The sequence below is a fragment of the Coffea arabica genome, chromosome 6e (genome assembly GCF_036785885.1).
Source record: "Coffea arabica cultivar ET-39 chromosome 6e, Coffea Arabica ET-39 HiFi, whole genome shotgun sequence".
NCBI lineage: Eukaryota > Viridiplantae > Streptophyta > Magnoliopsida > Gentianales > Rubiaceae > Coffea > Coffea arabica.
In genome coordinates, this window is record NC_092321.1 from 4628484 (window position 1) to 4648432 (window position 19949).

At 38.0% G+C, this 19949-nt stretch overlaps 4 protein-coding genes across 10 annotated transcripts; 1 reads left to right on the top strand and 3 right to left on the bottom strand.

Moving 5' to 3' along the window:
• LOC113697397 (F-box/kelch-repeat protein At1g57790) lies at positions 1-4212 on the top strand. 2 transcript variants are annotated; one of them, XM_027216996.2, is made up of 3 exons: positions 1-201; positions 1176-2270; positions 3858-4212. In XM_027216996.2, the coding sequence occupies exons 1-2, from the start codon at positions 170-172 to the stop codon at positions 2251-2253; spliced, it is 1110 nt and encodes a 369-aa protein (XP_027072797.1). In that variant the 5' UTR covers positions 1-169; the 3' UTR covers positions 2254-2270; positions 3858-4212. The 2 variants fall into 2 exon arrangements, with proteins under 2 accessions (XP_027072797.1, XP_027072796.1); XM_027216995.2 differs by lacking the exon at positions 3858-4212 and adding an exon at positions 3404-3698.
• Positions 4213-4599: 387 nt separating this feature from the next.
• LOC113696110 (heterogeneous nuclear ribonucleoprotein Q-like) lies at positions 4600-10063 on the bottom strand. 5 transcript variants are annotated; one of them, XM_072054600.1, is made up of 9 exons: positions 9851-10061; positions 8137-9182; positions 7942-8058; positions 7654-7794; positions 7269-7442; positions 6560-6767; positions 6299-6459; positions 5465-5550; positions 4600-4888 (listed from the first exon to the last, which is right to left on the bottom strand). In XM_072054600.1, the coding sequence occupies exons 2-9, from the start codon at positions 8602-8604 to the stop codon at positions 4759-4761; spliced, it is 1485 nt and encodes a 494-aa protein (XP_071910701.1). In that variant the 5' UTR covers positions 8605-9182; positions 9851-10061; the 3' UTR covers positions 4600-4758. The 5 variants fall into 5 exon arrangements, with proteins under 5 accessions (XP_071910701.1, XP_027071253.2, XP_027071252.2 ...); XM_027215452.2 differs by having other exon boundaries at positions 8137-8640; positions 9851-10060; XM_027215451.2 differs by having other exon boundaries at positions 7942-8604; positions 9851-10063.
• An 818-nt stretch (positions 10064-10881) lies between these two features.
• Positions 10882-12768, bottom strand: LOC113695315 (replication protein A 14 kDa subunit B-like). 2 transcript variants are annotated; one of them, XM_027214356.2, is made up of 3 exons: positions 12571-12768; positions 12175-12444; positions 10882-11180 (listed from the first exon to the last, which is right to left on the bottom strand). In XM_027214356.2, the coding sequence occupies exons 2-3, from the start codon at positions 12431-12433 to the stop codon at positions 11116-11118; spliced, it is 324 nt and encodes a 107-aa protein (XP_027070157.1). In that variant the 5' UTR covers positions 12434-12444; positions 12571-12768; the 3' UTR covers positions 10882-11115. The 2 variants fall into 2 exon arrangements, with proteins under 2 accessions (XP_027070157.1, XP_027070156.1); XM_027214355.2 differs by having other exon boundaries at positions 12580-12765.
• Positions 12769-13218: 450 nt separating this feature from the next.
• Positions 13219-19088, bottom strand: LOC113697296 (ABC transporter B family member 29, chloroplastic). The gene is made up of 10 exons (XM_027216854.2): positions 18509-19088; positions 18003-18089; positions 17785-17892; positions 16826-17092; positions 15604-15687; positions 15236-15452; positions 15027-15112; positions 14128-14315; positions 13759-13888; positions 13219-13611 (listed from the first exon to the last, which is right to left on the bottom strand). The coding sequence occupies exons 1-10, from the start codon at positions 19085-19087 to the stop codon at positions 13465-13467; spliced, it is 1893 nt and encodes a 630-aa protein (XP_027072655.2). The 5' UTR covers position 19088; the 3' UTR covers positions 13219-13464.
• Between the last annotated feature and the right edge of the window lie 861 nt (positions 19089-19949).

The window sequence follows — 19949 nt, forward strand, 5'->3', positions numbered from 1 at the left end:
ACTCTTGAGAAGTGTCTACACTGCTGGCTCCACTCAGTAAATTCCCCTTCTCAACGCCCCATCCTCCCCCGCGACATTTCTACAAAAGTGCCCCCGGGGGGCCAACCGGCTGCCCGCCTTCGCTTCCCTTCTCCTCCAGAAACCAGATCATTTCTGCCCCTTACTCGTGATGGCTGGAAGAAAAAGGAGGAAGTTGAAAAAGTGAGTTTGATCTTTTTCAGTAAATCATTTTTTCGGTTGAATTTTGAGTGTGATTATTTGATTTATGCAAATGTGGTGTTTATCTCGCCTAGGATGGATGAATTCACAGAAAGGATTTTTGCCATAGTCGAGCGTGTTTCCTCTGATAATTTTGGGGGGGAGGCGGGGGTTTAGTTGGAGGAATTGGGTGTCTTTGGTGGGGTTCTGAGTATGTAATACCTGTGTCAAACTCGCCAATTCTTTTAGATGTGGTTAAGTACTTATCATCAAACCCGCCAATTCTTTTAGATGTGGTTAAGTACTTATCATTTTATTCAACTCCTGGTATCTCATTGCTGTCGATAGTACAACCTTTTTTTTTTTAATTTTATAACATTTTTTTAAAGGTTTACTCGAGAGACCGAATGAATCCTTTTATATCTCGTGTTACGCATCAGAACGTTTACGTCTCTTGGGAAATTGAAGATTGCTTGATGCATGTGTTTGTGTTTGTGGGGCTATATCCTAGCAATTTTGCATTTAGAAAATGAGGATGAGGTTCCTCTGAAACTACTATGGAAAATGGAGATGATTAGAGATCACAACGTAATAATTTGTGGTTAATGCGCTTTGGCTACCCAAACATATATTAATGTGCATTATCACTTAATCAAATGGATTGATTGATGCAGTCAGGGACTTCTGGTCATTGATGGTCACATAGAATTTGGCTTCATTTAAACTTTTGCAGGCTTGTCAATTTTTTTTTTCAGGGGATTGATCAAATCACATGTCATGCAGTTTCAAACTCCAGCATAGTTGTTGTAGGGTTATATTTGGATTATAGCGTAAGATATATGACATTCCTACGTTGTATCCATTGTGGACATCTATTAGTGACTTTGGCTTTGTTGGCCTTCTCTTCTTGCTTGTTGTCTTTGCGATTATTCTTTGAGAACTACTGGCGTTAACTTTTCTCAATTTCATACTTGTAGATTACCTGAAGAAAGTAGAGATAAAGAGAATAAGCCAGATGCGCAGCAGACCTGGCTGGAGCTTCCAGAGGACCTTTTGGAAATGATTATCTCACGGTTAACCTTGAGCGAAAATATCCGTGCTTCTGTTGTTTGTAAACAGTGGCTTGCTGTTGCCATCTCAGTGCGAGTGGTGAATAAACCTCCCTGGTTGATGTTCTTTCCAAAATATGGGGACTTGGTTGAGTTCTATGATCCTTTGCACCGTACATTCTATACTCTTGAGTTGCCTGAGTTAGTTGGCTCCAAGGTTTGTTATTCGAAAGATGGTTGGTTGCTTATATACAAGACTAGTACCAATCGTCTGATGTTTGTTAACCCCTATACAAGGGAGTTGATTAAGTTGCCTAAACTTGAATTGACATACCAAATAGTTGCCTTCTCTGCTGCTCCAACGTCTTCTTGCTGTATTGTGTTTACTATTAAGCACATCAGCCCCACCATTATTGCCATTAGTACCTGCCATCCTAGAGCAGCTGAATGGACAACCATCAATTACAGAAACCGTTTGCCATTTGTTAGCAGCATTTGGAATAAGCTGGTCTTCTGTGGTGGAAAGTTTTATTGTCTGAGCCTCACTGGTTGGTTGGGGGTTTATGATCCAGAAAAGCGCAGTTGGGTTGTTCATGTACTGCCCCCTCCCAAATGCCCTGAGAATTTTTTCGTAAAAAATTGGTGGAAGAGCAAATTTATGGCTGAGCACAATGGGGAAATTTTTGTTATATACACTTCATCTGAAGTTAACCCTGTGATGTATAAATTAGACCAAGCAATTAAAGAATGGGTGGAGGTGAAAACTTTAGGTGGTCTATCTATCTTTGCAAGTTTCTTGTCCTCCCATGCAAAGATAGATCTTCTTGGGACTATGAGAAATAGTGTTTACTTTTCTAAGGTTCGCTTTTATGGAAAGCATTGCGTGTCATACTCCCTTGACGATAATAGATACTACCCCAGAAAGCAGTTCTATGATTGGGGGGAAGAGGATCCTTTTGGAAGCATTTGGATTGAACCACCTGAAGATCATTCAAGCTTTGCTTAGAAAGGCCAGTGGAATAGGTAACTGTTTTTCTTGTTATAGAAGTTTTGACACCTTTTTTATCCCCCTTGACCATTTTACTTAATCTGTGTGGGGTGCCATTGATGATACTTGTTATACAGGTGACTTATGCGTGGTTTCTTAATCTTAGCAAACTCCTAGTATTCTTTCTGATACAGTATACATAATCACAAAGCTTGAGTCTCTTCAAGTAGTATTATTGCAAGTCGAATAGTATTAGGGACTTGGGCACTGTTGCTTATGATGGTCTATCTTGCTTCTGTTCTGCAAATTATGAATGTATCTGGTTTTCCTCTTTTGTTGAGTTGCTGTTTCATTTGAGTTAGATCTATCACATCTTATTTGTGATAGAAATTGTATACATGGTTGGTTGTTCAAGTCTTTCAGTGATCTCTTTTGAAAAATTGTGCGGCAGGCGCGAACTTTCATTTAACAAAAAAAAAAAAAACCAAAGTTAGTTTTTGAGTAAATGAGAGCAAATGGCCGTAGCCCCCATTGGTAACTTAAAGCAAATTGTGGACTGCTGCTAGTGAAAACTTGGAGGACCTGGGAAGTAGGAAGTGGAACTTATCTTAGCAAAAGAAAGCCTATTCTGCCTTTGTTTTTCATTAATTTGGTTGACTCTGGATGGTGCAGTATTCAATTTAGGTAAGCAACCACAATGCTGTGGGCAGAAACATGAAAGTAACAAGTGTTTCTGGTAATGCCAATTATAGAGCAGGACTACCTTTTCCCCTTAGACCACCATTAAGCCATTACTGGGAATCAGAGGAGCAAGTTCTGGTCCTCCTTGAACCAACTAGTTGGACATGAGTTTGTTTTTAGGTTCTTAACTCCTCCCCCACCTCTTTGAATATCTGTTTTCTCCCCTTTCCCGAAGAATGATTGCACTTGCTTATAAAAGAAGTTTGCTTTAACATCAGAATCTTCGAGTATTATGGAAATATGATTGGACTTTGATTCTGATATGCGAACTACATATCTTTGTTACTCTCCAGTAATTAGTGGTGTGATATGGATAATCACGGTCTAGTGATGCTCTATACGCATTATAAACACCTGAATAGCTTGATTATCTCAATTTGATAACTGCAGTTGAAAATTTCAAATTCCTTTTGTTTTACCTTGTCAGGAGCTCACTCTTTCATTTACATGAAAGCTCAAGCAAGATAATGCTGCTAATAAGTATCGTGTAGTTTGAGATTGTTGAATTGAAGGGCAGTGCAGCACCTCATTTCTCTTTGTCAATTAATAACGCATGAAGATATGAGTTGTACTTTGGGTTTATTCTAGGATGCAGAATTTTGAGGTGTTTAGTTTATTTAATAGATCAATAAACTACAATGAGGAGTGTAGATTTTTCTTTAGACACTTGAGTGATTTTATTTATATTTTTACTGGCAAAAATGCATTTTGCAATTATTGAATTTTTTTTTTATGGTGTTTCTCCCCTTTACTTATAATAACTTCACGGGCATGTCATGAACATGAGAATTTAGCATCTCCGGAAGTTGTATTTGAAGCATGTCATCTTTGGTATTGCTGAGTAATCGTGCACTAATGCAAATGTGTAATTGATTAATCAGGCCATATAGCATTCATAACTAAAATCTCACTTTGCGAAGTCTTTGGGTAGCGAACCCCATTGAGCCATTAAGGATGAGCTTTTAGCCGCCTGAAGAGTGAAGAGGAGTCCCCGACAGAACGAAACCCGGGCTTTGCAGTGAATCATCCTTGGCCCTTCTGTCAGTACTGCTAGTTGTGCCTTTCCATGTTTCCAGCATCTCACTCTCTGCCCTGATCAAGTATTAATTTAGAAGCGGGCCAAAATACCCCTTGATTTAAAAATCCATGATATCCGAATTGATTCGAAAAATATGATGCTTGTTTCACATTATTTGATCATATAAAAAAAAAAAAAAAGTTGGGTACTCGCTTATACACGAGACGGGTTAGGACCAGAGGATTCAAAACTCACAGGAACTCATCCACCCGGCATTGGCATATATACATGCTGGTCAAGCTAGCCAAATGGTGCGCCGGATGGATGCCCAAGCCGCGCCCACCTCAAATTCAATTGCACGTACTTAATTTTATGCCAACGCCAAACCATGATTGATCATATGCACGATTTAGGTTCCAAATGGATGCCCATTCTTGACATAGATCACATCTTTAATTTGAAAGGAAAATGGGAAACATAACTTTATGCTCGTGGCAGGCTAGCTTTTCAATGTAAACATTCCCTAAAATCTAGCTTAGCCAGGCAGCTTCCTCTAATCGTTCACAAGTGAAACTGCAAATTAAAAGGCCCGGAAAAATACGAAATTTTGAAAAAGAAGATGCAACTTGCCATTTCAGTTGTTTTCCCTATATGTCACATTGATGTACAAACTATCTCCATGTTCAAATGTCAGACAAATACATTTCAAATGAGCATCCCACGCTCGAGACCATCCTAGAGAAGTCAAACAGTGAATTCATTACTCAGTAAGGGTTGTATCGGCTACGTCCACGGCCTCTATCACCACCACGTCTTCCACCACTTGAACCTGCTGTTGTCCCACTGCGGCCACCTCTTTGCGATGGTTGTGGTGTCTGAGGTTGTGGCTGTTGCCTAGAGAGAGAGAGAGAGAGAGTGAGAGAAAGATTCATTTCGAACTTTCTGCATTAAAGCACCTTGTGATAGAAAGCTTGAAATTCAAACTGCCGAACAATTGTTCAACTAAAGAATTTCAGCCTATTCTCTGAACCTTAGCAAATACAGTTCCAAAATTGGAACCATGATCAAGCCTTTTACAGTAGTCAAAAAGAATAGGATGAGGCAAGGCTTAGCACATGACAGAAAAACTAGTACCAAAACCGCGTAAAATCACCATGACAAACCAAACTAATTTCACAGGATTCAGAGCTAGATCAGTAGATGACAATAATACAAGCACACATATCAGCAGAAAATCCATTATGTGGAACTGCATCAACCGTCTTCAAACTTTACATGTATGATAGTCCTACTCAACTAATGCTTCTATTCTTCCATGTCATGTACATCTTCAAAACAACATTTAGGAATCCTCTGAAACTCAGGTCTAGAATTTTTGCCATGAAGTACTAAAGCTTCTTAGGAACCACTACGATAAGAAAACAGGGATTTAGACTTCCAAGTTCAAATAACACTGAAGCGTTTACTTACAGGACATATCCAATCCTTCCATCAGGCAAAAGCATCGGTATCATTGCCAAGCCAGGAGGCGCAGCTCCCCTTCCATAGACCAGCGGCTGCAAAAAAAAAAAAAAAAAGGAAAGGATCTCAACGAACAGAATCATTGCCTGCTATACTCATGCTTAACCCAGGTTTTGATAGAGAATATTGTCTAAGAACTCTTGCACCATAATCTTGTCTCAGTAATTACATGCAATTTGTATTCAGGAGAACAGAAAATTGTGAATTAACTTTTCAAGCAAGGCACTATTCCCCCAAATAGTCATAGATCATATTGAGGAAATAAAATATAAGTTAGTAACTAACATGCAATAGGATACTATTTATTTGGCCCAAAAACTGTATCAAGTCAAAACAAAAGCTGTATTATGCAATTATGGAGTATGTAATCTCATAATCATTGTAACTGCAGAAGTGATTAACAGACAAACAAGCAAAGGCACACTACTTGACCCAAAAAAAAAAAAAAAGAGAAGCGCATGCTCACATACATGAGATGCAGTAGCTTGTCTACCAAACATGCATAATTAATTTTTCTTGCCCAACCAGCATATAATTTAAGTATGTTCTTCTATGTGGATTTTCAAAAAGAGGTAAAAAAAAAAGGAAAAATTTATTGCGCACTCAGTAATAAAATAAGCCTGCTCTTGAACTGAAAAATGGAAATAAGCATGCCAAGCTAATATAGCACACAATGAGAACAAGATAGAGCACAAAGACCCAGCTGAACCCAAAAGAAAAAGTGGAGATAGTTAACTATATGAAAAAGAAAACCTTTGACCTACAAATTGAATATTATCTTACTTGGGTTAAACCTCCACTAACAGCACCATAGTTAGCACCAACCAAGCCATATCCAAGAGGAGAGGGATAGGAAGGAAGAACAGCTCCCTTCTGTGAATTTGGTTGTCCAGAAGACTTTTGATCTGCCTGTGGCTTAGCAAGCGAGCACTCCAAAACTTGACCTATCAAGTAAGTCCAGTATTAACCAACCAAAATCAACTTGACAAGAAGTTATCATAAAGAAAGCATTGTACATGAAGTAATTTTCAAACAACAGTTTACCATCTATCACATATTTCTCTGTATTCTTCAAAGCCTTCATTGCACTAGATCTTTCAGCAAAGTGAACAAAGCCAAATCTGCTATTTTCATGCCCTGGTTTTGCAGGAGGAAGAACCACCTTTGTGATCTTCCCATGATGCTCAAACGACTTTCTCAGCTGATCCTGGGTAACATTTTTGGGTAGATTCTTCACATAGACGGCTTTAACCTATAAATGAGGAAAAAAGTTACCATGTAAGTGTAGTTAACAAAACTGAACAAACTCCTGAAATGCAATTTTAAGTAACACAGTAGACGTTTTTTCACAAAAATATGGTGCAGTCTCTAGATGCAGGATATTGCAGGTGTTTTTCTTCTACGCATTGAAGAAAGATGTGCCTATCTAGCATAATGAGCAACTTCAATAAGTTGAAATCCATAAAAATCACTTAAAATAGAAAATCCCCTTTTAGAGTATGTAATATATGTATCCAACTAAATCAGACTACCACCTATACATTTATTAAGCAAATACATTCAACAGATATCAATGGAAAGGCAGGGTCAAAGAAGTTCAAAAGAGCATTAATATCTTATGCATATTGAAGGCTTCTTATGAAACAGAGTAAGAAATTACCCATAGCAGGATGAACTTTAGAATCATTCTTGGGGCTAGAAGATTCATTGCCAATGAAAGTATCAGTAAAATTGTTCAATTTAAGAGAATTACCAGAGAGGAAGCCGAAGATTCTACATTCTTCGGGTCTGCCCAGCTCACTGTTGGGGCATTTTCATCAAGTTTAAAGCTCGAATCAGACATCCTTTCTCTGGAATATTCAGCACATGCATGATTGTAATACTCAATGAATGCAAAACCACGATTTCGGCTAGAGTTTTGTGGGTCCTGTAACAGCACCTCTTAATTGATCAAAACATACACAACCCCACAGAAAAGTTTATCTATCCATGCCTTGCTGGGAGAAAGGGGTGTTCCATGGAGGGAGAAGACTAATAGATAACAAGCAAAAGAAATGGGTATCACTCTTTTTAAGGAAGAAAGGGTATGCTAACTCAATAAAAACAGTATGACAAAAATGCAGTGGGACGACCCAGACCTTTAGTAGCTCCACAGTAATAACACCAGGCCCAACCTTGGTTACAACCTTTTTCATATCTTCCTCCCCCCAGCTTCTTGGAACGTTACCAATGAACAACCGGTGCTTTTCCTGAGATGTAGAACACTTCAACCTTCTTCCCTAAAAATACAGATTCCATTGTAAACCAGAAAAGTCAGAAAATGTTGAATGGTACGGATGTGAAAAAAATGGAAATCATAGCAGGATAATTCAGAAGAGAAGAAGTTCTCTTCGCAAAGGAAAGGGTTTCAAAACTGCCCTACTTACCTTAAGTTCAGTATTATTAAGAGACTTGATGGCCTCAGATGCCATTTCCTTCGTCCTGAAAGTGACAAATGCATATCCTTTGTTCTCATTTGAGCCCTTTCCTTTCATTATCCTGATCTGCAATTGGCATGCAAAACCTCTGCAGGATAAGAAGTCAAATAGACATTGCACACAAGAAGGACGGAAATGATTTACCTCTGTAACTTCCCCTATGGATCCGCAAAAACTCCTAAGGTCATCTTCAGAAACATCTTGAGTAAAGCCACCGAGGTAAACCTCTGAACCATGAGGAGGAAGTGCAAGAAGTTGATTGTGTTTTTTTTTCACCTCCTCTTCTATCTCAGCATCTTTCATGTTCTCATCATTTATGACATTCTGCTCACCACCACCACTGACATCATGTTCCTCTGTTTCTTCTTCCTCTTCTTCTACTTCCTCCTCTTCCTCATCCTCATCTACCTCTTCCACCTCTTCCTCTTCTACTTCTACCTCTTCATCTTCTTCCACTTCTACTTCTTCTTCTACTTCTTCATACTCAACTTCCTCCTCCACTGCCTCGTCATTATCATTTTCTCCATCCGTGTTCACATGATCTTCGAACTCAACAAGCTTGTTAGTTTCGCCTGGTTTAGTAGCTGCAGCACTTGACCTCGTCCTTGGCATCTTATAGATCTTAAAAGATAAGCTTGTGCTGGAACTCTGATGGGAGCAAAGAAGCCAGAAACATTTGGAAAAGAAAGAAGACAAGCACGGATAGATGGAAACAAAATGAGAGGCCAAAAGAAGCCTCTGAGTAAGATTGTTAATTGAATTTCTGCCATTAGGGGTGTGGCTACAAGGAGTTTCAATTCGAACAATTTTCAATTAAGGGCTGATAGAATACAGTAATACAAAAAAAGGCAGGTAAAGGAGAGTTCCAGAGATGATCGACAGGAAGATGATACTCAACAGGTAGAGAAAAATGAATACATGAATGAATGAAGACGTTCGATCCCCGAATAGTCATGTCCAGATTTTAATCAAAACCATCAATAGGACCAATGTAATTCACAAAAGATTAGAAAGGAAAAAGAGAAATCAACAAAGGGATGTGAAAGAGATCTACAAGCAATAAAATTGGAGAAATATCTCCAAATGGGGAAAAGAATGCTAAACTAGTTTGATCATCAAGAAACCGTCAATCCCCATTTAAAAAATCAATCCCACAACCAGAATTCATCCCCAGAACAACAGTAAGATTCCTGCAGTAAATGTACATTCCGTAAATGTACAATCAAAAAGAAACTAAAATGCATGTTGCAGAACCATTTCTCTACATATAAACCATCAAAGAAAAGGGCATGAATTGTTACAGACATAGCAAATCTATAAATCTGTCTTGTCTGCTAATAGAGAAAGTACCCAATCCTGCAGCTATCATGCTTTTCCCTAGGTTTTCTGAACAATATATGAAAATTTGCGGGTCATGGATCTCGTCAAATAACTTCTTTCAACTAATTAGCTTGAGACATTTCAGACGATATAGTGAATGCAGTAAATTCTTTGAGGTAGGCAAAAAGGCAAATATGAAAAAACATACAAGGACTTTCTTCTCTAATGTACTAGAATCCATTCAGCTCAGAAACCCACATTATAAAGTTAAACGTCCACCCAATTTATCGCCAGACCCCCCGCACCCACCCCCACCCCCACCCCAAAAAAATAAACACCCCAAACCCAAAAAAAAAAAAAAAGCGGAAAATATCAAAATGGCGAAAACGAGGGATATGAAACTTGCATAAAAGAAAGACAGGAAAAAAAAAAATTACAGGTAGAGATCAATCTAACAATAAAAGAAAAGGCATATACAAATGCAGAAAAATATTGAAAAATGCGTCTGTGAATTTAGGCATGTAGTTGAAGAAATTACCAACGAATCTTGAATCTTTCGAACTCTCTAAAGAAATTCCCGGATTTTGGATTTGGAATTATTTTGGCAACCCAGTAAATTGAATGGCTCCCCTGCGGTGATGATAATTAGGGTTTTGACAATTTGGGATATTTTCTTCCCCTCGAAGTCTTAAGGTTAAGGAGCAATGGTACATGACCCGTTTGCCCTCGAGATTGGGATACTTGAGTTTTTATTCGAGAGAGCTTTTCCCTGATGCGCCCATCATTTTGCCCCAGCTTTCTCGCGCCACAAAGCGGCACTTGGACAGCCCTGACCAGTTGGGTGATGGTGATTGGCTTTAGGCCCATTTGATTTGAGTGGCCCAAATAATCCTAAAAGCCCATCACTTTTCTGAGTCAGATCAGATTTGCCTAAAGAAAACGAAGACTAATGAATGGTTTTTTTTTTTTTTTTGACAAATCAGAGGCTTACCAGGTTAAAATTTTGGGGTCCTATCCTTAATACTTTTCAGCTTTATTATTCTTGATATAGTTGATTGGTAAATTTTATCAATCCCATTTAATTGGCACGTAGAGAAAGATAAATAATTTTATAAGTCGGAGTTTACTCTAATAATCAACTGCGGGCATCTTTTTTCAATATCTGGTTCATTCTTGGCTGACATGTTTGAGGTGTTGACGGAGTACTACCATATTTAGTGAAAATGAGGGGACTAAAGCAAAATAATAAACACGTTCATATTCATACGTTGCCATAGAACACCGTTGTTTTAAAGAAGCTAGTTCTACCTCACTTTGAACCAAAGCATACTTTCACATTTTAATCGGAGCTGTTCAATTTGGCTTATTTTCAATTACTAATGAAACTTCGTTTACAATTTCTGAACAGTTTGATCAAGAACCATCTTCCTTTCAGCAGCCTTGCACAAGCTAACACAAAATTTGCCGCCTAGAATAGGAACAATCGCAATGCCAGTTCCTTGCACACTATATCCTTCAAATGATTATATCAGAATTTAAACGAAGCATGACCGCAGAACAATGAACGAGTTTCCCAATAGAGATCTAGCTTTTAGATTTAGGAAAGTAAATTCATCAGGATGCACAAATAAAGCTAAAGCACTAGCAACTGCAGGGTGTAAAAAGTGAGCATCCACCAAAAATAACGCAAAGGTATCAATGATGTCCTGATCCCAGTAGTATCCGAAACCAATCACACGTTCATATACATAGTCACGAAGGTGAAGGTACTCAAAGGATGGCCCTGGATTCCAGCCCGAGCTCTCAAATAAACAAGTGTTTATACTCCCCGTTTGCAAGCTGACAAATATGGTTGTAGCCTTGGGTGTCTGGAAAAACCAAAAAATAAGCAGATCAGAAACATGAAAGCAAAAGCTTCATTTAAGATTGGGTAGCAACTAGCAACTAGCAACAGCACACATACAAGGTAATCTTTTCGTGCAAGAAAAATGTAGCCGTTTTTAGTTCCGCAAGACATCATAACATACTCATCAGAAGAGTCACGGATCCACCAGCAAAACATGTGGGCTTCAGTGGACAGCAATCCTTTAATATCTACCGCTGATATGCGCTCGAGTATTATCATCATCATGAGCATCAAAATTCAACTAACTGGTGAACCTATTTGGGGCTCTTGAAAGAGTTCTAAAGTTCTAAATCTAGTCCACTTTGATCAGAGTAACCAAGTAAACACTTACTGCCATTATATGGATTCTAAAACGCCTACTCCCTGAAATTTGGAAAACCTTTTTCGTGTTTAATTTTTCATGGTTAACTCCTAATTAACAATTGTACAATAGTTTAATTGTCTGACACGAGAGCTAAGAAAATATTGAAAGTTCCCTACAAGATCCGGCAATAAGCACCTGCCCTTTTCAGATTAGGATAAATTGACTACCAATATTGGCAAAACATAGAAAGATATACCTAGTTACACTTTAGGCTTTTAGGTCCATTTGTGCCCAAAATATAATAGGAACCAGCAAATCTGAAGCCATTGGCAAGAGATGCTCAAGGAGTAAGTTCGCTTAATACGCGAGTCGTTGGCAAACAAAGTCCTAGCAAACCAGTTCCAGCATCAAAGCAATTTAGATTTCAAGGGTCACAAGAACCACTTCAATCTAACAGATCCACGCATAGCCGTACAAATTCAATTACACAAATCATTAACATACAAGCGCCATAAGCAATCAAAAAACCCAAGCCAAGACGAGCAGTCTGCCCCAGAAAACAAGCTACTGAAGATTTTTTTTTTTTTTTTTAAGGAGAGAGAGTGCAAAAGGGAAAAAAATGAAAGAAATGTTAAAAAGTGCAAAATCTTACCAAAAACATCGCCAAAGTTGGTCCAGATATCGGCGCGGACAGACTGATTGCTATCAGCAATACCAATGACTTCAACAAAAGTGGAAAGGGGAGCAGGTGGATGCCCTTTCACGAATATTTGTTGCCCATCTGTTGATTTTCCGGTGACGGTGCCGCTTCCATCGGAGCGTAAGACTTGAATCACGGCTCTTACCCGCTTCCCGACGTGCATCGGGAGTAACTCGCCGTTCACTAATACTGCTGGGCTTGAGGTGTCCATCTCTTCTGTATCTGCAATAATACAAGTATACAACAAAATCAACCACAAACGTCAATCCTTAGAGATGTCCATTTCCATTTAATGAATAAAATCAAAGGGGAAAATCGGGAGAATTTTAAGGGATTGAGATACTTTACTTCCTCAACCTTTTAGGTTTTCGTGGAAATTCCTCGATTCCTAACCTGCGACTCTGCTACAATACTACTGGTAATGGAGTATTTGTTTGTCGCGGTGAGCACTGATAACTACTAGTAATACTCTTTTTTATGTTTCCTGGGCCTTTCCCATTTTTTGTTGGAAATGGCGGCAAGTATTCCCGCCCAGTGATCTGCAAAATAGGACACGGGTCGGATTGAAACCGAACTAGCATTAACTGGGTAGTAAATAATGAAAGCCTATTTAAACAGGTATCCTGTGATTTGATAATCTAATTAAATTTTTTAAAGTTCGTAGTTACTTATTAAGTTTGGGAATATAATAGGGTAATTAACTATGAAGTTACCGAAAATTTTCACTTTCGTCCTATTCTTCGCATAAACAGTTTTGAGCGTGTATGGTTAGAAGATCTTTTTTGAAATACATACTGAAACTTTTTTGAAATATTAATAGGGTAAGTAACATTTGAAAGATATATATACATATATATACACACACACACACACTCTCAATCACACTCTTAATCACAGCGTGATTCATCAGAACAAAATATGGTCCGAGTCTTTTGATCTACGATAAGAAGATTAGTATGATGTCTAAAACGTGTAAGTTTACAGCAATCCACAAGATTCAAAATACACGTGCGTGCTTTAAACTACATTAACATTAGTACAATGTTCTAGTAAAACGCAAGTATACAACAAATGAACATGACTGGCACTTGCATTAGGGTCGTAAATCGTAACTACCATTTTCCCTGTACAAAGCCCGAGGATGAATGTCTGTACAAGTGCAAAGCTGATTTTGCAATTGCATGAAGATTATTTAACAATAATATTTGGGTAAATGGATGTTCCGAATTCCCTCTCAAAGCATCATATTACAAGAGCCAATGAAGCCAGTGATGTATGTTGAGCATCTATAAGTGATGACCGACTTAGCTCCTGAAGCTTACCATCATCTAAGAGTAAAATTCTTTGGGCCATAAGAACTGTTTCCAGACGATGTGCAATGACTAGCACCTGCAAACACTCGTAGACGTACATCAGCACCTAAGTGGACAAAAAGTTAAAAAGAAAAGAAAACGAAAAAATCATTCATGCTGCTGCTATGACTATGAGGCGATAAGATGCTGAAAAAGCTAAAGAAATAAATAAAATTGTACTTACGGTACGGTTTTGCATCAGCCGTTCCAGAGCTCGTCTCACTTGCAACTCAGACCTGCTGTCTAAAGCAGAAGTAGCTTCATCCAGAATCAGAATGGAAGGGTTTTGATAAAGTACCCTTGCAATTGCCAGTCTGACATAAAATAATGTTAAATTACTGAAGGTTCTGCAGCAGTTGTGACAATTAAAACCATAGCCAATATGTTTCAGAAGAAAAGAAATTCTAACACTGATAACTCCTCCTAGAATTTTGCTAAAACTCGTCCTATGAGTCACGGGAGAACTTTCCACTTAATGAACCCACGCCATTCTCTATGCCATACCCTGGCAGGGCTAAGAAAGGCTAAAGTACACTCGCTAAAAAGATGATACCTTTGCTTTTGGCCTCCACTCAGACTTGAGCCCCTAGGTCCAATATTGGTTTGATACCGATCTGGAAGTGTTTCAATGAATTCATCTGCATTTGCAATTCTAGCAGCAAATTCAACCCTCTCCATATCAATGTCAGCCATTAGATCCCTATACCCAATATTTTCAGCAATAGTCCCTGAAAAGAGTGTCTGACAAACAACATAAAATAAAATCAGATCTAGCTACAGAAGCAGTTTTGACACCGTGAGAAATGTTCCATAGATCAAATCATAGCTGTAAATACACGAGGTTGGCATGCATTTTTCAATTGGTCTTTGTTAGGATAAAATAATAGAAGACATATCATCCACATTTCTCTGATGTTCAACTAAATATCTAGAGGAATGTCAGCAATCCAGCTTTCTCATCATTCTTAACTAGGATTTTCAAAAGTACAAAGCCTCATTATTTTCTTTCATCCCAGTTAGCAGTGTTTTTCAAGGTTAAAACATGGAGCTCCATAAGAAAATGAAGAATGGAATGACACTGGTCTTCAGGACGACTTCTCAGCATTCCCAACTTTTCAAAGCTACTAAAACTCTATCATCCTATAAATCAAAGCTCTCTAGTGTGTCATATTTGATGCTATGCATATCCCATTCCCAAGACTAAAACTCTATCATCCTATGGTTGATGTTTTCATCAACTGCAGACAGAAGATGTAACAACAGATGAATCTTAAACACATTACATGCAAAATACTCATTTAATAATCCCCTAAACTGAATAAAAATTTTCACACAATATTTGGACTGTTTCTCACCGAAGCAGCGCCAAACTGAAAAGATACCTCAAACCAAAGTAAGACTAGAATTAAACAAACGTGAAGAACATAACTAGATTAGTATCTTGCTACTCACTACATCTTGAGAGACGAGACCAACATGCCTCCTTAGATTTTCCAGTCGTATATTTCGAATATCATGGCCATCCATAAGTATGACACCTGTCAATAGAAAATAAGTAAGCTCCTCTACACAATAGGAAAGATGGGTATAGTGATCATAAACAAGGATCAAAGGCCAATTGAAAATGTGAAAGCATATGTTGAAATGACAACACAACTTACCACAAACAGGATCATACAAGCGAAGAAGAAGTTTTGCAACAGTAGTCTTTCCTCCTCCTGATGGCCCAACAAGAGCTACAATCTCTCCGGCCTTGATCCGAAGATCCACACCATTCAAAACAAATTGTGTACTATCTTCATATCTAAAAGAGACACCAGAAAATTTTACTTCTCCATGAACTTGGTCTAATTCAACTGAATCTGGCTGCTCAATCACCTAAAACGCAAAAAATTGAATAAATAGCTTGTTGCACAAATAAAGAGTGATGCTGCCAGGGCTGACAGGTGGTATATTCTCCACACCCACCCCCCAACCAGAAAAAGAGGAAGATCCTATCCAAATAGAAAGTAGTTAAATGATTTAAAACCTGAGGTATAAACCTTGTCAAAGTAAACAAGCGCTCTACTGCTGGCTCTCCTTGCTTTAATTCATTGTATGCTTTACCCACACCCTGCATAATCCTGTAAACTTAGATTTATACTCTAAGATAGCTCCACATATTCTAACAATGATATAAATACGGAGGATCACAAAAATATGGAGAAATAGATGTGAAAGAACATTCAGGCATTAGAAAGATGCGCAAAATAAAGACCTGAACTATTTCCATCATCTTCACACAAAAAATGCATAATTTAGGTAGGACAAGAAATTAGCTAGGTGTAATCACATGGCACATTATATCATCTCTATATTAACAACTAAAACTACCAGTTGATGAATATAGAACTGCAAATTTGCAGCAGCACTGGAAGGATGATAACAACCATATCTCCTGCAGTATCTAATATCCCATCAACTATGAAACAGTGCATTGTCAGTCCCAAGGAAAATTGAGTTTTGGAACCTGTTCTCTCATGGTTCTCATGACAAGTTGACAACCTAGGAATTTAATAGATATTAAATTAAGTTCAATGCAATTATTGATACCAAGTATAAAACCAATTAAGGAACAGTTGCAGAAAATGTTCATGTACCAGAAATGTCAGCCCTGAAACCTCAAAATGCATTAATTTGTTGAGAGTCAACCAGTAAAAAATTATGAGCACCATGCTTGCAAACGATCATATCTACACAGATGCATACTGACAACAGAGCCAAGAATGATTGTAAAAGATTATTTAGCAATGCGCCATCTACTGCATCATGACCTTTTTCCCCCTTTTTGGCTTTGTTTAGCTGTGTCATGACCTTATTCCCTTATATGAAATATTATAAAAAAAAATGCCTCAGAACTAATCAATATCAATCCCTCATACATGGTGTCAACAACTAAGGGGTAACAAATACAAAGTTGTTGGTACAAATCCATCATTTATCACTTAGTTCAAACAATAGTAAGAGATGAAAACTGTACCAACTTTTGTCCTTCATCAGGGAGAGAAACTCATAACCTTCTAGGGATAAAATTCTAATGCAAGTAATTGGGATTTCAGAAGTAACCAAAACTTCGTCATATCCAAAATTGTAAAACTATGTGAAGACATCCAATGAAAGCAGGTGTATAACTCATAAAGAACCAGACACTTACATGAGGAGAAAATACTACTAACATGTAAAATGCTTCACAACATTGAAGAAAATGTTACCTGAATCGGCTCGATCAACAGGTACAATGATGTTATGAAAGAAACAATTGCAGAACAATCAAATGAACCTCTTGAAGCTACCACTGAGCCAGCACAAATTGTGAACAATAGCCCAAAATAAAAGATCTGTATTATATGTGGAATTAAGGCCTTCATTTTCTTCTTGTCTAAACACGCAGAGCAGTCAGTGGAAGCAAGCAACTGAAACCTGATATTTTCGCAGAGTTCTGCATTATTTGCCTTCACAAAAAGAATTGAAGGCAGAACCTATTTTGAACAACGAACAGAATTACACAGTTATCCTAAGCATGTAATAAAAAAATATATAGCCAGTAAATTATACAATCACAAAAACTGAGGAAAGGCTAATTGCCAAAGAAGGCTTTGAGGCACCACAACTTGACTTTAAAAATGCCATAACTGGTTATCAAGATGTAACAAAGGAAAGACCAACATGCATAAGTAAAGCTGATCCAAAAATGTGATGCACATGATAGGCAGAGAAAAAATATATCAAGAATGCACGTGTCCAAAAAATTACGAATACATTTCCTTTGTGCTCTTTCAGGAAACAGCATAGACCTGGCCAAAGGCCAAGGAACAAATCTCTTGCAGTTAAGGCAAATTCTGGTAATCAGTTGTGAAAGCTTTATCAAGGCTTAATACAATGAGAAGGCATAATACAATAGTTCAAAGTTTTGCGGAGTAAGTTAAGATGCCTCACAACTCCCAAGAAACAGCTCATGACTGACAAAACAGATAGCTCCACTCGCTCCACATGAAGAGAAAATAGTGCTGATTTTTACAAGCAAACAAGACAACACAGAGTGTTTCTTATACCCATCCATCATGAACTCAAATTTTCAAGATAGAGGAATCAACATAGTCATTAACGTGTATACCAGCCAAATTAAACCATTAACGTGTATGAAACGTATGCCAGCCAAATTATACCATACCTCATTCAAATAGGCCGAGAGAGAAGCAACACTAAGATGCGCTCTATTAGATATCTCACGAAGATTTTCACCAAGGCATCCAACCATAAGAGCCATAACTGGAATCACCTTCAAGAAATGCCATAGATTTGACAGTGCAATCGGATGCTCCATTAAAACACACACATAGAAAACCACAAAACAGGAGAACAAAAACTTATAACCTATCATTTCCTCACCAAAGCCGAAATCAAGGAGAGTACAGGGCTAATGACCAGCATCTGAGTACCCATTGTAAATAACTGCAAGGTGCTGGGCACAATGGTCTGCCAAAATAAGTAGAGAAACAAATTATATTATAGAGCAATATATCCAACAGCCTTAAAAGTACACTTAGCAAACCATAAAGGCAAAGTTTTCACACAGCTGATGGCCACCAAAAAAATTGCATTGAAAATAATCACGAATCAAGCTAGTTGACTCAAAAAGAGCTTGTTCCAGATCAATCTATCACATGGTCAAACAAAACTCGAACAAGATTTTACTGGTTTTAGCCTCTTTTTTTTTTAGCTGCAGTCAGCCTCAGCTCCAGTTTCCAAAAGCTTAGAAGTTACACTACATACATCAAGCAGTTGAGCACGACTCTGGCTTGGCTAGATAAAAGCTTGTCCAGATTTAGTTCAAATAATGATCAAGCCAATCCCGATCCAATAAAAAGAAGTATAGCGGGAAAAGGGACACTCACGTTTAAGAAGGAATAAATAGTATCCGCTACGTCTGCGGACTCAGCTGTGATCCGATAAGCTATATCCCCGGCAGAAACTCCATTTTTACCTTCAAAAAACCCTAAATCTCTCTCTAAAACTCGACGGTATACAGAAACCCTGATATTATACACACAGTTGAGAGCGGCGTCCCAGAGGAACGCCTGCTGCAAGTAACTCGAGATAATTCTTACAAGCACGAGAACACCCAAAATTAAACCCTGGTCTCGCAGCGTCACGGCATCTAAAGTGGTCAAGACAGCGGATAATCTGCCCGCCTTGGGTACGATTTGGGATAGAGAGTAGACTGAAATGGCGCTGCAGAGCCAACCATAGAGGACGGGTTGCCATTGGGCTTGGAGGTAGGGTTTGAGGGGGTACAGCCGGGCAAGTGTATGTGGTGTAGAGTTGAGGTTGGCCCCGGGAGTAGAGGATTTGAGACAGGACGGAATAATGCAGCGGTGTCGTTTTGAAAGGCGGTGGCGACTGAGTTGGAGATGGTGGAGGGAAGGGGAGTAGGAGTAATAAACTGGCGGTGTAAGTTGAAACAATAGCGCCATACCGTAATTTGACGGCAAAGTACTTACTACTAAGTAAAATAATGGGATAATTTCAGAAACCTCCCCTGAGGTTTCTGACAATTTCACTGACCTCCCCTGAGGTTTCCACAATTACACTGACCTCCCCTGGCAGAACTTGGGACCCAATTGCTGACATCATATAATGCAAAATTACTATTATACCCAAGACATTTTGTGTTATTATAGGACTAAAATATGATAAGGCATATGGTGTTTTTGGATAGTATTGGATTGCATTTCTATTTATTTAATGTATGGTTATGAAATTTGTAATGATATTACTCTTGGATTGCAGTTTTGGTTTGCACCTTATTACTGTTAATGTTTTATAAATGACTGTTTTAGTTCTTGGATTACACCTTACCTCCAAAATTTGGGAATTTACCCAAATTTTCCATTTTCTAATATTCCTACAAATATGCAAAATTATGCATATCCCTCAAATCTACCCAATATTAATGTTTTGTTAAACTCTAAATAACAAAAATATGAAATATAATATTTAAATATATTTTAATACACACAAGTTGGACGGGTAACTAGTGTGTCAGAGAGTTGCCATAATCTCCTTAAACCCGCATGCGGGTTTAAAGAGTATTCGGATATTCTCATATGCACCTATGCAAATCGAACCAACCGGATATCTTATCCGTATCCCATTTTTTTAAATAAAAATCTTATAAATTTGAAAAATAAAATCAAATTTAGATGTATTAGGGTTTTAAAAATATTATATAAGTGATAAAAATTTTATAAATTGTAAAAATAAAATCAAATTTAAATAATTAAATGTTATATTTGCATAAGAAATAATACAATAATCATAATAATGATAATACAA

What these genes read in the sequence shown, in the direction of transcription:
- LOC113697397 (XM_027216996.2), top strand. Translation starts at nt 170, where the DNA reads ATGGCTGGAAGAAAAAGGAGGAAGTTGAAAAA. An exon ending in AAAAGGAGGAAGTTGAAAAA is followed by an intron (nt 202 to 1,175) that starts GTGAGTTTGATC and finishes TCATACTTGTAG; the next exon opens with ATTACCTGAAGAAAGTAGAG.
- LOC113696110 (XM_027215451.2), bottom strand. Translation starts at nt 8,604, where the DNA reads ATGCCAAGGACGAGGTCAAGTGCTGCAGCTACTAAACCAGGCGAAACT. An exon ending in TTACTGTGGAGCTACTAAAG is followed by an intron (nt 7,443 to 7,653) that starts GTCTGGGTCGTC and finishes GTGCTGTTACAG; the next exon opens with GACCCACAAAACTCTAGCCG. An exon ending in AGAGAAATATGTGATAGATG is followed by an intron (nt 6,460 to 6,559) that starts GTAAACTGTTGT and finishes CTTACTTGATAG; the next exon opens with GTCAAGTTTTGGAGTGCTCG.
- LOC113695315 (XM_027214356.2), bottom strand. Translation starts at nt 12,433, where the DNA reads ATGGACACCTCAAGCCCAGCAGTATTAGTGAACGGCGAGTTACTCCCG. An exon ending in CAACTTTGGCGATGTTTTTG is followed by an intron (nt 11,181 to 12,174) that starts GTAAGATTTTGC and finishes TGGTTTTTCCAG; the next exon opens with ACACCCAAGGCTACAACCAT.
- LOC113697296 (XM_027216854.2), bottom strand. Translation starts at nt 19,087, where the DNA reads ATGGCGCTATTGTTTCAACTTACACCGCCAGTTTATTACTCCTACTCC. An exon ending in CTATTTATTCCTTCTTAAAC is followed by an intron (nt 18,090 to 18,508) that starts GTGAGTGTCCCT and finishes TTATTTTGGCAG; the next exon opens with ACCATTGTGCCCAGCACCTT. An exon ending in TGTTGATCGAGCCGATTCAG is followed by an intron (nt 15,688 to 16,825) that starts GTAACATTTTCT and finishes AGGATTATGCAG; the next exon opens with GGTGTGGGTAAAGCATACAA.